Source organism: Dromaius novaehollandiae, chromosome 3 (assembly GCF_036370855.1).
Source record: "Dromaius novaehollandiae isolate bDroNov1 chromosome 3, bDroNov1.hap1, whole genome shotgun sequence".
Taxonomy (NCBI): Eukaryota; Metazoa; Chordata; class Aves; order Casuariiformes; family Dromaiidae; genus Dromaius; species Dromaius novaehollandiae.
The window spans coordinates 1,935,985-1,952,212 of NC_088100.1; the positions used below are offsets into that span (position 1 = coordinate 1,935,985).

General features: G+C 57.4%; 1 protein-coding gene across 1 annotated transcript; it reads left to right on the forward strand.

Moving 5' to 3' along the window:
* The first annotated feature begins 14,334 nt into the window (after positions 1-14,334).
* Positions 14,335-16,164, forward strand: POMC (proopiomelanocortin). Its single transcript, XM_026102021.2, has 2 exons — positions 14,335-14,476; positions 15,235-16,164. Exons 1-2 carry the CDS (start codon positions 14,351-14,353, stop codon positions 15,862-15,864), a joined length of 756 nt encoding a protein of 251 aa, XP_025957806.2. The 5' UTR covers positions 14,335-14,350; the 3' UTR covers positions 15,865-16,164.
* The last annotated feature ends 64 nt before the right edge of the window (positions 16,165-16,228 follow it).

Below are 16,228 nucleotides of genomic sequence, written 5' to 3' on the forward strand. Positions count from 1 at the left end.
GCTGAGAAACACAGCAGATAAACCTCTGCGGCTGGGGCTGAAGAGCAGGTCTCAGGGCCAGTGATAAACATGTTCTCCATCCGTGTTTCTGCTTTTAGGTTGCCCATGGGTTGGGTACCCAGCATCCAACCTGAGCTTCAGCCTCGCTGCCACTCACGCACCGGCGCAGGCACGAGGGACATCCCGTGGCTCCCTGTCGTCATGGCCATGAGGACCTCTTAGGGCTGGCACTCAGCCTCTTTGGGCTTGATCCAACCATTGCACCAGCAAACCCCACTCAGCCACCCAGAATAGGGTCCTCTGAGCAAGCGTAGCCCAGGCTCGTCCACCCAAGAGGATATCCCCATAGTCGATGAAGAAAAATAGGACATGATCGATCAATGGTAGACACCAACATGAGGATAGGGTGACTTGCACCCCACAGCTGGCCGTCTGTGGGGAGTCGTGGGGGGATCGGGGAAGGGGACCAAGGGGAATGTCTCGCTCTCAAACGCCAGCCAAGAGCTCCTCCAGCACGATTAGCTAAAGGCCCTTATTGCGTACGAGTGGATAGACATTTAACATGCTTGTCTATAATGAAATCCATTATCCTCATCTTTCGCTAAGGCCCTACAATTCTGGTTTCCTTTTCAGGGCCGGAGGTGGCGGGGGAGAAGAGGTGGAGGAGAGATGGAGCCAGGTACAGCCAGGTCCTTTGTGCGGCCACTCAGGAGGCACTTTCTCGATAAATGTTTGGGCTCCTAAATGGATCCGACCTCCCCTCCCCCAGCCCCTTTCCCTTTCATTTCTTGTCCCCATTATACTCAGAAAACCTCGTCCGTATCATTAGCGTCAGAGGCAGAGACGGCCGCTGAGTGCCACGGGGAAGAGGCGACCGTACATTTCGTTCAATGCCCCTCGAGTGGTGTTTCGCTCAAGGCTGCTCCGGCACAAAGCGAGATGTGAAAATGGGCCCCGGTCGGCAGCACCGCCGGGGCAGCCGGCCGCGCACGGCGGATTCAGCCTGCCAAGTCGCCTCTCGAGGGGAACAAAGAGCGGCCGTTTCTTCTGCCTTCGATTCATGTCTGAGCTGTTTGGGGAGCATTTAGCGAAGAGGGGACAGAGGAGGGAGGGGGGCTACATTCAATGAGCCTGGGCAGGTGGCTGCGATGCTAATAGTCTCCGAAGAGATGATGGATGTGAAAGACCCAAGGTTGAGAGCTCGGCATTTGGCCCGGCCGCGTTTGGCATCCTTCCCCACCACTCGTGATGCCTGCGCCCCTTCCCCTCCGCCAAGCCCAGTGCAGCGGCGGGGAGTCACTCTTGGACATCCCCCCCGCTGAGGATGGGCTGGAGATCACAGCCCGTCCTACCTGCGACACAGCGAGACCTCCCAGCTCCCTTCCCGAAACGCCCCTGGTGCCCTTCCGCCTCGGCCCTTTCCCAGCTGTCCTCCCAGGCTGCTACGTGCCATCCCCAGGCTCCCAGCTGGGACAACGCCGGACACCCGGTCCCCAAACGTGTCCTCTGCTCTTCCCATCGCATGGAGCATCCTCCGCTCACCTCCACCGCATGGAGCATCCTCCCAGGCTGGGCACGTGGCGGGCTGCATCTCCTCCAGCAGTCCAGGACTAATTGAAACCAAAACCAAGAGTCCCAAGAACGTCTTGGCCAACTCCTTCCAAGGTCACAGAAGCATGTTGCAGCTGCATCCTGCTGATTTTCAAGCGCCCAGGTGAGTAGCTGCTGTTCAGCAAGCGTCTCCCCAGTTTTCTGTGAAGAATAGCGGCATGAAGCATCACTGCCATCCCCTGCTGCGAACCCACCTTCTGCTTTCCTCGTAATACAGAAACGAAACAGCCACATCACATTTCTGCAGGCGTGCAATTTCTGCTCTTTCCACTGTTTCCACTGTTTCCATATGATGTGCAGCGGATTGATGCTACGCGGATAACTACCTGGGATCAGCTGCTGCCTGTCGCATTCAGACCAGAGGTCTCTAATCCTAAATAATGTCTGTGACAGAGGACAACATGTGGGGGCCCCATGTCTTCAGTCAGCACAGCTCTTAAATTTCTGATGTATCAGGCAAGGATCATGTCTGTCCCTTTTCCCTCTGTCCACACTCATTTCTAGAGAAGACGCGATCCCTGCTGCCACTGCCCAAATACTGCAAACTTTGCTCCCTTGTGACCAGCCTTTGGCCAGCCTTCGACAGTCTGGACATACGCTCGGTGTGCAAACAACCCACCCGCTCTCATTTGGGTCTCTCTTTGAGGGAGAACAGTTAAAAAATGCAATACTTCTCCATTCCTTGTTCCTACCCATTTGGTACTTGCCCAAAGGAGTGAAGAGACCGCCCAGGTATCCCCAGATAATTTACCATCCCCTGATGCTGCCTTGGCCTCCTGGAGGAAAGGACAAATTGACCCAAATGTACCCACGCGCTTGCCATTTTAGGATTTTGGCGATACTAATTAGCTACCACCATTAATCAGTTTCAAAAGACCTACATGATTCACAATAAAATAGCTGGCAGTAGTAGATGGTTCAGAAGCTTCTAAAGACCACCAGGGAACCCTGAAATCGGAGTAAATGTTAGTGCTCATCCGCCCGAACCAGTCTGGGACTGACGGGCAGACGGCAGGCTTCCCACCTGCCCGCGGTGATGCTCCACAAATACCGGGAAAAATCAGAGCCTTCTCCGTAAGGGAGGCACGGGAAGATAGAGACCATGGGTCTCCCAAGCCTCGGCTTCTCCATCAGCCTCCAAGCCCTGGGTGAAAACCCCCAGTGCCTGACACCCCCCCCCCCCCCCCAGCCAGGGCCCAGTTAATCCGCCCCAGGGATGCTGGGCTGACCCCGACCCCTGCCCAGGGGTGGGTTGGGGCCGGGTTCGTTGGTTTGGAGACGTAGGGTCCAGCTGGAGCCAGGGATCTGCTCGCTCTCAGGCGGGGAGATGAAGAGCTGTTTGAAGAGCAGGTCTCAGAGCTCCTGCAGGGATCCAGCTCTGCCCGGCGGCTTTGCTAAGCTCCTTCGCCTTTAATCCTCTGCCAGGCCGGGGCAGAGCGAGCATCTTACTGGGGTGAACGAGGCCGTTCACGGGGCTGCGTCTGCCTTGGCTTTCTGCAGCCTCCCAAATCTCCCCTCTCGACCGGCCGCGCCTGTGAAACTTCTGCTCCTCCAGCTTCGTGGTTTAAAGAGAGCTGAAGCTGCAGAGAGCAGGAAAACAGCCCAGGGAGAGGTTGTCCTGGATGCTGGGTCCCGTGCTCTCCCCACGGCACGGCACCCCGCTCTGCGCTGCTGAATCCCAGCCGGCACGGCGGAGCGCGGAGCCGTGCCGGCGGGATGCCCCGGCACCCAGCCAAGGGCCAAGGACACCTCCGAATGTCACTGCCGGGATCGGGAAAAGCCTCCCAGCCTCCTGTGCCGAGCAAGAGGCTTGGGGCGGTCTGACAGGGCCCATCCCTGCTGAGTTAAGCCGTGTTCCCTGCAGCAATAAAATCCCCACAGCCATCGGCTTTGCCTTCAAGCCTCTGCCACGGAGCTGCGCGGCAGGAGCCTGGCACCAGCCTCCACCAGTTGCACTAGGAAATTTCCCACTGCTCCTTCCCGGGCCCCAGTCAGCACCATGCAGGAGGGGACTGAAAAAGGGGCTGGGTGCGATTCTCCTCCCTCGGCATCCCACAGCATCCCTAAATGCATGGTGAGCTCTCGGTTGCAGGAAGTCCCTGCTGGGCACCTAAACCCCGCTGAAGGCGAGTTCCTCCTCTAAGAAGCTGTAATCCCCCTTAGGGTCGCGGGCAGTAATCGGGATTTGGCTCTGGGTGTGCAAGCATGTGTGCGTGCATGTGTGCGGCCGCTGGGCAGGGCGGTGGGTGCATGTGTGCGCTTAAGTGTACCTGCCCGTGTGCGTGCAGCCGTGCTGGCCTAAGCGTGCATCTCCGCATCTATGCAACTGGATTAAAAAGGAAAGAAACGCAGCATAAACGAGGAAAGAAAATGTTGAATAGGAGCGGGGATGGCCCTGCCCTGGGCTCGGCCCTGCCCCTGCCCAGGGATGGGTTGCACGTTGCCTGGGTGCATCCGTGCTGGGACGGAGGGGATGATCTGATCGCAGACCCTGAGGAAAGCCAGGATTTATTGCCGGCAGTTTTAGCCTTCAGGGAGTCAAGCACCACATCCAAGCCCACATGCTCCATGTCCTCAGATGGGCGTCTGGGACCTGTGGAGGGGCTGCAGGAGAGGTGTCCTTCCCGGGAATGGGACAGGAGCCAGGATGGTGAGTTGTCCATCCCAGCCACACTTTCAGTTACCAGCAAGCTTTCCCCTGACCGGGTCTGCAGTTAGGGTCTGTTGCGTGAAGCTCTGCAGCTTGTGTTAGGCAGGAATTGCTCCTCGGCCTTGTCACCCAGGGGTGGAGGTGGACCTCAGGGAGATTTCCCATGCTAGGTCCCGCTTTGCTCCTCACGGCCGTCTGCATCCCCAGCCGGAGAGACAGGCTCCCTCTTCCTGCGCTGCCCGGAGAACAGTCCGCACCTGAGAGGGCTGAGCCTTCATGGAGAAAAGGGAATTATTCTAACACGGGCTGTAATTCCCTGCCAGGGCTGCAGCCCCACCACGGCTGGGGTACACAGACCTGCAGAGGATGGTAGTCCAACTCCCTGCTCAAAGCAGGGCTGACTTCAAAGCTTACTGCAGGGCTTAACTAGCTGAGTTTCGGATGTCTCCAAGGATGGAGATCCCACCACTTCTCTAGTCCCTACCCCAGGGCTGCCTCAGTTCCCCCCTTTTATGTGAAAAGCTTTTTTCTTCTTGTCCATTTGGACCTTCCCATGTCCCAGTTTGTGCCGGTCACCTCTCGTGCTGTCAATGTGCCCCTCTAAGAAGTGCCTGGCTCCATCTTCTCTATAACCTCCAGCAGATAGTTATAGACAGCAATTAGCTTCCCCTTTACCTTCTCTTCCTCACGCTAAACAACCCTGCTCTCTCAGCTCCCCTTGGCAATTCGTGTGTTTTGGCCCCATGACCATCTCGCTGGACTTGTTCCAGCACATCAGTGTCTTTCTTGGGACACCACAGAGGTAGCTCTGATCCTCTGCGCTTCCAAGAAAAATCCCCTGTATTTCCCTCAAACACACTTAATGTGAGCAATGGTGGGGAGGGACGATCGTGTTTCTGCTTTGCAGGAGATCTGAAATGGGGCACAGAGGGGGTTGCTCGCCCTGGCGAGGGAGATGCCTTCTTTCTAGCATCCTGGAGAGGAAAGGCTGGCACACTCGAGAAGATCGGTGCCATGAAGAAAGGTCACAGTGTTATTTGTCCCTTCACTGGTGTGCAAGCAGATTGGTGTGAAGGAAAAAAAAACAGGACAAAGAAAAAAACCCCAAGTGCTGGGCTCATCTGCCAGAAGTGGAGCAGAAAGTGGCACTAAAAAAGCATTGTGGGTCTCATCAGGCATCATTCCTGAGGCTGAGAGCCTCCTCTGAGCCAGTGCAGTTCCTACTGGAGAACACAGCCTCCTTAATCCCTTGGAGGGATCCTAGGAACAAAGCTTAAACCCCTTCAGACAACCCGAGTCAGCTCAGCTGCGACAGCCAAAATGAACCAGAATCCAACTTTCCAAAGTCACGGAAAAATCAAGCTGCAGATCTTTGTCTTAATGTCAAAAGGGATCAAGACAGAACTGCAGCACAGGGCTTCCCAGAGAGGATTTGGCCAGTTGCAATGAATTCTCTGTCTGGAAAAACTAAGGCGAGAGAGATGAGGGAATTCTGGGGATGCCAGAACATTTTGACATTTCCGAGCCCAAACTGCTTGCTGCAGAAGACCTCACAGCCTGGGCTTCTCACCTTCCCAACAAACCATGTCTGACCCTCACCCACTCCTGCTCAGGCACTACTCCCACGGCCTTGGGTACCTGGGGGAGGTGATGTTACCCAATGCAGTAGAGATTTTAGCAGATAGATAGTGCCGAGGAGAAGGTACTGTCATCAATAATATCAAATAGCGGTGAGTTCCACAGGTTAACGCACAACCCCAACATTTCTTTCTTCCATTTTAGGAAGCCTGATCCTGCTTTTGTAGAAGTCAGTGGGAAAATAAGTAATCCTATTAGAAAGGAAGCAATCCACCAAAAAGGGCTCCCCTCTGCGCACTAAGACTCGTGTGCTCTATGTCCCACTGTGGTGCCAAACCTCAGGCTGTCCTGGATTGCTGTTGCTGTGGAGCTCAGGAGCCTTCAGGTTGACTTAAAATGGGTTGCAAGTGAGCGATGGGCCAAGGAATCAGTGGTGGATACCCAGTCCCTAATGTCAGAGCCGCTCTTGCTCCTACAGTAAGAGTATAATTGAGTAAAAACTCGCATTTTGCTCTGAGCAAAGTGCCCAACTTGCATTTCCCCACTCGTTCCAGTGGCTTCCTCCTGCAGATACAACACAGGCGTGGAGGTTTTCAGAGGGAGGGGGACCCTTTCGTCAAAGCTGGCTGGAAACCACTGCTCCAGATGGGCACAGATGTCATTGGCTCCGGTTCTGCGCTGGAAGGACTCCAATCCTACCAGCAATTTCACAGAATCACAGAATGGTTGAGGTTGGCAGGGACCTCTGGAGATCATCTCGTCCAAACCCCTGCTCAAGCAGGGGCACCTAAAGCATGTTATTCAGGACCCCGGTCCAGATGGTTTTTGAATGTCTCCAAGGATGGAGTTTTACTGGTCCCTCACTCCACAGCTCAGATTTGTTATCACAAAGTGTCTCTTGTGGCTATCAAATCTGAAAGCAATGCAACAATGGAGGTATTTTTGCACTGACAGTCCCATTTTCACCTCACCTGGATGTCTTCTGGGTCCCTGCTCGTTATACTCTGAGCAAGCCCTGGGTGCAGCTGCTCTGCAGGTCCGTCCCTGTCCTGCATCTCCAAATATGAGATGAAGATGATCCAGATGGTTAAAAGCCCGCAGGCTGTCTGGCTCTGAAACAGGCTCCTCAGGTGACCCAGAGCCTTGAAAGCCTTCTTTTCCATAATGGGAGTCATTTTGGTGCTAGAAAGCCAGGACTTGCCCCCAACCACCGCTGAGCAGCGGGAGACACAACAGCCAGGCCACCCCTGCAGCCCCATCTCACCTTGAGGGCTTTGCATGGACCTCTCAAGTTTACGGACAAGTCTTCTGATTTTTTTTTTCCTTTCTAACCTCTCTTCTTCTCCAAATATTTCCTGCTGCACAGCATGGCCGCCAGCTCAGCTCTTGAGCTGGAAATCACATCAGTGTGCACGGAGCGACGGGGCACGCGCGGCCTTGGCGGAGAGGCTCCTTTTGTGCATCGTATAATTGACGGCAAACGGCTCCAGCCGGAGAGGTTGCACAAAAGGTGGCTTTTATCGTGCATTAGGGACCTGCGCCCCCCAAACTCCCGGAGCGCTACCGCCCGTCCCTCCAGCTGCACCCCTGAGCAGAGCAGGGATTGGGAACGCTGAGCGTCCGAGAAAAGGTTGGCGCTGAGCAGCTGCAAAAGGGACCATCGTTTTTATCATCATGTCTCCAACCATCACCGCACATTTGTTTTTAAATAAGGCAGAGAAAAATTTTAGGTGCACATGCAGAAGACCACCGGAGGCAGACGTTTAGCCCTTTTGGGGTCTCCTTACCAGCAAACCTGCGTTGTTTTTTTATTGAGGCTGCAAAAAGAAAATAACTTTGAAAACTAGGGCAAGCCGGAGGCAGCTGACACCAGGCAGATCTGAGCTACCTGAGGGCAAACGAGAGGCTTTGCTCGCTCAGGGAAGGAGTTGTTCTCGCCGCTCAGGTGCCAAAGGGCAGCGCTGGCCTCCATGACGTGGCTGTTGACATCCCTGCTCCCACGGGGACGGTCCCCGTCACCTCCGGCTCCGCGCCTGCCGGATTTGAGCACAGCCGCCAGATTCACACCTGGCCCTGGACCTCATTCGCATGGAGGTGCAAGTTGTTCTCCGGATTAAAACGGAAAGGCCAAAAATCACGTGGTTAATCAGCCTGCTCATCCGTAGACACCTCGCCCACCACCAGCCACGCGCCACCATGCCACCGGGACAGGGCTGCACGCTCTGAGCATGTTGCTCTTCCGGGGACAAAGTCATGAGGTTCCTGGATTTGCTCCACTCCGTGGTCCTTTCTTTGACATCTTGTATTTATACAGCTCCCATTGACCTGGCACCAGCTGTATCCAAGCAGCTGATCACTTATACACTTGTGTAAAGAAGAAGAAGAAGAAGAAGAAGAGAGAGAGGAGAAGAGAAGAGAAGAGAAGAGAAGAGAAGAGAAGAGAAGAGAAGAGAAGAGAGGAGAGGAGAGGAGAGGAGAGGAGAGGAGAGGAGAGGAGAGGAGAGGAGAGGAGAGGAGAGGAGAGGAGAGGAGAGGAGAGGAGAGGAGAGGAGAAGAGAAGAGAAGAGAAGAGAAGAGAAGAGAAGAGAAGAGAAGAGAAGAGAAGAGAAGAGAAGAGAAGAGAAGAGAAGAGAAGAGAGGAGAAGAGCAACCTCTGTAGTAAAATAAATTGAGTGTCTTGCTGGTATACCAAGCTGCTAGGAGCAGGGGCCTGTGATGGGGAGGGAAAGCAAATCACTTTGGAGCACTAAGGGGAAGTGGAAGCAGCAGGAATCGTGCCTGGTGATGTGGTCATGCCGGCTATGGCCGTGGGAACGGCGGCACACAGCCATAGTGATAACCAGGCTGGCCACACCACAGATAAGTCCCTCTCACACGGGTGTAGGTAGGAAAATGTGAGCTGAAATCCAAGGTAGCCCTTCCAGCTTGATGGCAATACAGAGAAATGAGGCACCCGGGCACCTGCGTTGGCACCACGCACCAGCTGATTGCAGCCGGGGTCAACGCTGCCAGCAAGCAAGCTCACCCCGAAGCAGACCTCGGCCTTCGACTGACTCGCTCCCTGTCTGTACTGGCCAGATCTCCATTTCCATCCCTATTTCTGCAGCTGGATCCCTCCTCCAGGGCTCGAGCCAGCCACCTGGGCATGGGCTTCCCCCACGGACACAAGGCAGCCTGGAAAGCAGGTCTCCCTCCATCTACCAGGCACAAACGTCCATGGAAAGCAGATTTTAAATTCGTGGTGGACCAGGCTGATGCTCCATGGGGCAGGGAAAAGAAACAACCCCTTGCAAGGAGCATGGCCCATCCAGGGCCACCAGCGAGGATCCTGGTGGGTTTTTCCTGAACATGGACCAGTTCAGGAACAGCAGCTTCAAAATATGCCTTTGGCTCTGTTCAGATCTCTTTGAATTCGCAAAGCATCACTAGTTCCTTCCAGCCAACACAGCACCCACCTTTTTCATTAGCTGCTGTGGGGATGTCTCTGAACTGGGGGGCTCTGACCTGAGGTTGCGTTGCACAGAACCTGCCTCTAGTTTGATGGAAAAAGGGGCCGATGGAGCAGCGGCACAAGACGCTGCTCTGCGAGGCGGGAGCTGGCCGGCTTGGCGGAGGGAGGTCTGCAAGCAGAAGTCGCTGGCGAGGGCTGCTCCGAGGCCGGAGCGCACAGAGGCATCCGGCGCTGCCGAAGCCAGGGGAGAGGAATCCTTCATCTCAGCCCTTCACCTGTAACCGCTCCGCTCAATGAGGTTTCCGGGTTTTCGTAAATAGATTTCAGGTCTTCCTTATAAAAATAAACCGCTCAGATTGGCCTAATGAAGATGAAGGAGCCTTTAAAGTGGGAATCATAGCTCCATTTTGGCCATAAAGCATCTCAGAATAGCTCTCCGTCATGGAAAAATATTGCAGGTCGGGGGATCTGTCAGGGAGAACGGCGGAGCTAATGCTGTTACGCGCGCTGCGGTAAGACACAGACTGCTTGTGGCACAGGGGGTCCTGCACTTGGGGACGAGGAGGGTCCAGAGGAGGCATGAACCAAACCGACATGCTAACACAGGTAAAACTGGAGCAGCAGACGGGTGGAAGAGCTGCCTCCTGTCCGTGCACGAAGCTTGCAGATCTCCTTGGGCTGCTGTCGCTGGAGGCACGTTCACGCCTTCGCCCAGAGCTCCAAAGGGAGCCAAGTGCCACGAAGCTCAGAGCCAGCCCCATCCCTGAGCATCCCTGCACACGTCCCCCTGCCCGGTGGCTGCAAAGGCTCTGGGACGGGGTCTGGCCCAAGGGCCAAATCCCCACCGGTGCTGAAGCAGTGCCAGCAGAGACAGGGGCTCAGCAGGTGCCCATGCGTGCAAGGGAGGAAGGCGCTTCCCATTTCCCTCCTTGCTGATCCCCCCCCAAGCACTCGCTTCGCCTCATCAGTATTTATGCAACTAACTGGTGCACTGAACTTCTCTGTCTGTGTTGGGGCACATTCCCAGCTGTTTTCCAGAAGTACCCGTGCCTTTTCGGGCGAACCTCCAGTTATGCTGGCAATGCCATGAATGTCTCCTGCCTTCTCTCCGTGGTCTCCTTCCCCATGAGAATTGGGTTAGCAATGACATCCAGCTGATTTAAAGCGAGAACATCTGTCCTGTTCAAAGCAACGGTCTGTCTAACACAGTATTTTGTCTCCAGCAATAGCATTAAACAGATCCCCAAGGAAGAGAAGAACAAAGTAAGTGCATACGATGCCTCCTCTTAATACCACCTTAACACACGACTATTTTTAGGTCAGGATATTTCTTGACCCCCTTGTGCTTTGCCTACTTAGTAACCCTCTGTGGAGCTTTTTGTCTAGTCCCAGGGAGCTCGAGTAAATTTGTTTTACCCCCAGTGTCTTTTGGCAAGGAGACATACTCGTCTGCGGTCTGCTGAAAGACAACTCACCTCCTTTCTGTTTATTTTGAGCCTCCCCAGGCTTCTTCTCTGGCCTCTCGAAAGTGGGAGGTATCTCTAGAGGCTGATTTATCCATCTTAAGATAGATGTCTAGAAGAGGTGGATCAGTCATGCTCTGGACGTGTTGCTCTCTCTTTATATTGCTCTAGGGGAAACTTCGCTTGCTTAGCCAGGCGCTCGGTCCTAAGGCTGATCTCACCTCCCCAGGCTGCACTCGCAGGAGCAAATCCTCTGCGGCAGCATCGGTCCAGCCCGTGTCCTGCCCTCGCCTAGTTTTCAGCCCCCGGAGGGGGTGGTTACGGGCTGCTTCTCTCCGGGAGGTTTGCTCGGGAGCCCTCCTTTCCTTGCAGAAGACCATGTCAGGCAAAACACGAACAAATCTTGAGCCCACCCAGGACACAACCGCATGGGTTCCCTGCTGCTAAGATCACAGGGAAACCTCCGTGTGTGGCTTTCCCATATCCTGCAGTTTGTTTCCACATAAACAGAAACTCTGCTTCATCCGGACACATGGGAGTGATGCTCACGGCCCATCGCTACCTCTTGACTGACCAAAGTCAAAACCTGCCCAGACCAGACAAAATTCGAGACCAGCCCGGCGCAGACAAAAGCCGCGCTGAGGTCCTCCTGGGATATGGCTCTCCGCCCCATCAAGGACCACCCCAGTGTTACATCCTGCGAAGGCAAAATCCCAGCGCAGAAGTGCTTCTCCAGCTGGGTAAGTCAACAACAGAAAGAAGACCGCAAAATTTGCCCGGTGCCATGGTGGGAGCTTTGAGCCTGGAGCCCGCGTTCCCATCGTGCGTCCGAGGACCGGTCCTGCTATCCCGGGAGGCTCACCGAGACCCAGGAGCAGGAGGTGACATCAGGACCAGCAAGGTCCACGGTGCACGGGGTGCAAATCTGCCTCAAACACACGCTTCTGCACGAGACACTGGGTTTAAAAGGCTCCGCGCATGGACTGTGGTAAACCAGCTTGGGCCTAAGCTGGGCCTGAACACCGTCCTAGCACTGCTGAACTGCCCACGCATGAGCCAGAGCGGTTCGGGGCATGGCTTTGGGGCGACAAGTCCTGCCCCAAACCGTCCCCAGGCAAGGACAGCAGTGAGCACAACCCAGGGCTGTCACCGGGGCACTTTGCACGCAGCCACCCCTTTTTGGGTGGAAAAGAGAGTTTAGCCCTCCAGACGCAAGCTGGGCCGGGCCAGCTGGCCCAAGGGCTGGAAAATTGGCCCTGGCCCACTCAGCTGGCTTGTAGAGAGACGCAGCTGCGTTTCCAGACCCCTATGATCTCCTCCACCTCCCGCCACCCCCAGTCCTTTTTTTGGGCTTGCCCAGCTCTCCTGCCCCAAAGTGCATTTCTTCCCTGGACGTGTTTTCGGGAAAGGACCCTGGTTTTACTCGCCCGTGCAAGGCTTGGCCGCGGTGCTTGCAGGAGACGCCGGGAAGCCACCACAGCTCCAGCAGCACCTCGTTTCCGACATCCAGCATCCAAGGCCAACCCTATGGCAAGCGTGAGTCACGCCGGGCCGCGGGCTGCTGCGCCGTAGGGAAAGCGTCCCCGGCCAAAAGCCGGGCCAGCTCACCACGGCTTTGGGCGGAGAGGCCAAGGTTTGGTCTGGGCGCAGAAAGCAAGTCGTAAACCTCGCTAAACCTCACCCTGCACAGCCTCGGGTTTTATAGAGGCCCCCCCTCAGCATGCAGAGGTGGCCCTGGTGGCAGAGGACCCAGCCTGTCGGGACAGCTCTGGAAAAGCCATCAGGGAGGCTGCAAAATGCTCTCCCGTTGCGGGGCTTTTGCACCCAGAGCTGACGGCGTGGTGGCCCCGTCCACGCAGTCCCGCAGACCTCCAGGTCGGTTCCCAGGGCTCCCTGCCCGAGCTGGGACCCCCTTAGGGCTAGAAAGCAGGTCAGGGCTGCCTCTGTCGTCCCCAGAGATTTGCATTAAAAAAAAATATATATATATATATATATATCCACTTTTATTCCTGCCGAGAGCCAAAATCCGCAGCACCCGCCGGAGCAGGCGACCTTCCCGCGCCCCAACCCAAGCGGTGGCGGTGGCTCCCGGCCGGGGAGCATCACCCGGCTTCATCCCCCCTCCACGGACCTCCAGCTCGCGCCCGCGCCGCAAACGCAATTAGCAGGGCGGCTCGGCCGGCTGCGGCTCGCGGGGAGACGCTAATCCCCGGCGCGGGCCGGCCGCCTTTCCCGTGGGCAACGGCCGCTCGTCTTTTGTTCCCTACCTGGACGGGCACCGCTGGGCGCCCCGAGCCCCCCCCTCGTGCCGCCCCCCGGCCCCTTCGCAGCGCCGCTGCCCGGAAGACCGCCGCGGACGTTACGCCCCGGCACGCGGTATAAAAAGCGCCGGGAGCTGCGGCGAAGTCGCAGACGCTCGCGGGGAGCGCGGGAGGAAGAGGAGAGGCGGAGGAAGGCAGGCGCCCGCCGCGCAGCCACAGGTAAGCGCCCCGGCCCCGAAAACCCCCCAAAAACGGGCGAGGGACCCAACGCCCGGGGATGGAAACGCTGCTGCGGGCATCGCCGCCGTGCAAGGGTCCCGGCTGCCGCCGGCTATTCAGCGCCGAGACGGATCACCGCAGGCAGCAGTTAGAAAAAGCAATATAAAGGCAGTAAAACACTCTCATCCCTCAGCCGAAATAGTTAATACCTTCCTGCTTTCCCGCTTGCCTCCGTGCAGGGGCTGCCGCTTGCATTGCCGTGCGCTCCGGTATTACAGCCCGAGAGAAGGGGAACGTCACTCCTCCCTCGGGGCAAAATGAGTTTTGCCTTTATTTTTTGCATGCAGAACGGAGTTTTTTTCCTCCTCCTGGAGACCTCTTGCAGCGAGTTAAATGCAACCGGTGGGGAAAGAGTTATCTTCTTTTTTTTTGGCAAAAAGGAAAACACCTGAAGAGTTAGTTGCCTCGTCGGTGTTAGTGTGTTTCTGCCACCCACGCTCGCGCTAGCCCTTCCTAAAAGCCAAGCCTTGGTACCATTTAATACAAAATGCCAATATCTGCCTTTTCGCTTCATGCTGTTTAAATCCTACCTTAACGCGGTGGTTTGCAGCTGCGTCTCGCCGTGCGCAGAAGCGTTGCAGGCGTCCGAGGGGCTTCGCAGGGCAAAGTGCCGCTGCGGGGAGAGCGGGTTTTGGGTCGGAATCAGCTCGCGAGCAGGCTGCGAGGTGCCGACACCTGAATTCAGCCCGGGAGCGCTTTGCACCGGCAGCATAACTCATCTTGATGTGTCTTAGGAGACGCTGGCCACCCTGGCAGACGGCGGTCGTCGCCCGCAAAGCCGCTGCCTGCTTTGGGTGCACATTCGCTCCTCTATGCACCGGCATCTCCTTCTGCAAATTGCCCCTGTGCTCCTTGGTATAGGGGGGAGACCTGCTTTGCAACGAGCTTTTAGGTCCTCGGGAAAAGGCGTGGGGGGGAGGAAAAACTTTGGGAAAAGCGTATGAAAGGAAGCATGGAAAAATCCCACAACCAACTGCTGGAAAAACGAGGGGTTTTGCGATTTCGTTGGCGACAGCCGCTGCCCGCCCCGCGCTGTGTCCCCAGGCCGCGTGCCAGGATGCCGAGCCCGCTCTGGAGCCTGCCCGTGCTGCTGGGGCTGCTGCTGGGCCACCCCGCCGCTGCCCACGGGCCCTGCTGGGAGAGCCCCAAGTGCCAGGACCTCGCCACCGAGGCCGGTGTTTTGGTAAGTGCAATGGCGGAGGGGGGTTGCGCTGCGACCGCGTCACCGCGGGGCGATGCTTGGGGCCGGGTGCTGCTGGAGAAGTAAAAGGGAGCTTCCAGCATCCCTCCTGCACGGTGCAGACCCGCAATCTGGGCATCGCCTTCGCCGCGCGCCGAAGGGTGCTGGCACGGGGCGGCCCGCTTGCACCGCTAGCCGGGTCCCGCTTTGCAGGAGCTGAGTTTGCAAGGACCCAACTAGCCGGGGGTTGCTCCAAGGATGTGACTCCCCCAGCGTCCCTGGGTGCCTGCGTCCCAGCAGGTCCCCTTTTGCAGCAGCACAGGGCTGCTTTGGCATCCCTGCAACCCCCCCCCCCCCCCGACCCAGTCTGGCATCCCTGCAACCTCCCCGCCCTGGGGAGCAAACCCACCTGTGGTTTGGCATCTCTGCAAACCCACGCGTGGTTTGGCATCTTTGCAAACCTGCCCATGGTTTGGCATCTTTGCAAACCCACCCATGGTTTGGCATCTCTGCAAACCCACCCTTGGTTTGACATCTTTGCAAACCCACCTGTGGTTTGGCATCCCTGCAAACCCACCCAGAGCACCCTGAGGGTGCCAGGGCTACACCATGCCCCTGCCCAGGGAGGGTTGGGACCAGGCGTCTTCGCGGCGTGCGTGCAATTGCGTTGCAACACCCGAGCGCGTGCAATCGAGTTGCAACCCCGGGGCGCGCGTGCCGTGGGTCGGTCCCGTGCAGCCTGTCCCCTCCCGCCCGCGCAGGCGTGCGCCAAGGCGTGCCGCGCGGACCTGTCGGCCGAGGCGCCCGTGTACCCGGGCAACGGGCACCTGCAGCCGCTCTCCGAGAGCGTCCGCAAGTACGTCATGAGCCACTTCCGCTGGAACAAGTTCGGCCGCAGGAACAGCAGCAGCGGCGGCGGGCGCAAGCGGGAAGAGCTGCCGGCGGCGGTGGCATCCCCCCCCGGTGCGTTGCCGGCCCGGCGAGGCGGCGGCGAGGAAGAGGAGGGCGCCGGGCCGGAGCGGGAGGAGAGCAAGCGCTCCTACTCCATGGAGCACTTCCGCTGGGGAAAGCCGGTGGGCCGCAAGCGGAGACCCGTCAAGGTCTACCCCAACGGCGTGGAGGAGGAGTCCGCCGAGAGCTTCCCGCTGGAGTTCAGGCGGGAGCTGCCGGCCGACGGGATGCTCCCCGCCGCGGAGGAGGAGGAGGAGGAGGAGGAAGGCGAGGCGGAGAAGAAGGACGGCGGCTCCTACCGCATGAGCCACTTCCGCTGGCAGGCGCCCCTCAAGGACAAGCGCTACGGGGGCTTCATGACCTCGGAGCACAGCCAGACCCCTCTAGTGACTCTTTTTAAAAACGCCATCGTCAAAAACGCCTACAAAAAGGGCCAGTAAAGGGGCCGAGGGCGGCTCCCGCCCGCCGCGGCCCACCGTAGCTTTAGCATCCCGCCGGCATGTCCTTCCCCGTAGACCCAGAAACCGCCAAAACCACCCCCCACGTTGCTCCCGGCCGTCGCTCCAAGGCGGTTTTGCCCTCGGGCGGTGATTTCGCCTCCGGGCCCCGGCGCGGGAGGCACCGGGCTCGGGGGGAGCCGCTGCCCCGGGGGCCGGGCGCTGGCGGCACCGGTGCTCTCGCCGAGCAGCCGCCGCTTCGGGGCGCGCGGGGTTATTTTCGTATTTCCACTGAGCTGTACAATACTGTAAATGATGGATTAAAAGGAATTCTGAAAATGTATATATATTCTTTTTGCGAGCTCAC

What these genes read in the sequence shown, in the direction of transcription:
- POMC (XM_026102021.2), top strand. Translation starts at nt 14,351, where the DNA reads ATGCCGAGCCCGCTCTGGAGCCTGCCCGTGCTGCTGGGGCTGCTGCTG. An exon ending in CCACCGAGGCCGGTGTTTTG is followed by an intron (nt 14,477 to 15,234) that starts GTAAGTGCAATG and finishes CCGCCCGCGCAG; the next exon opens with GCGTGCGCCAAGGCGTGCCG.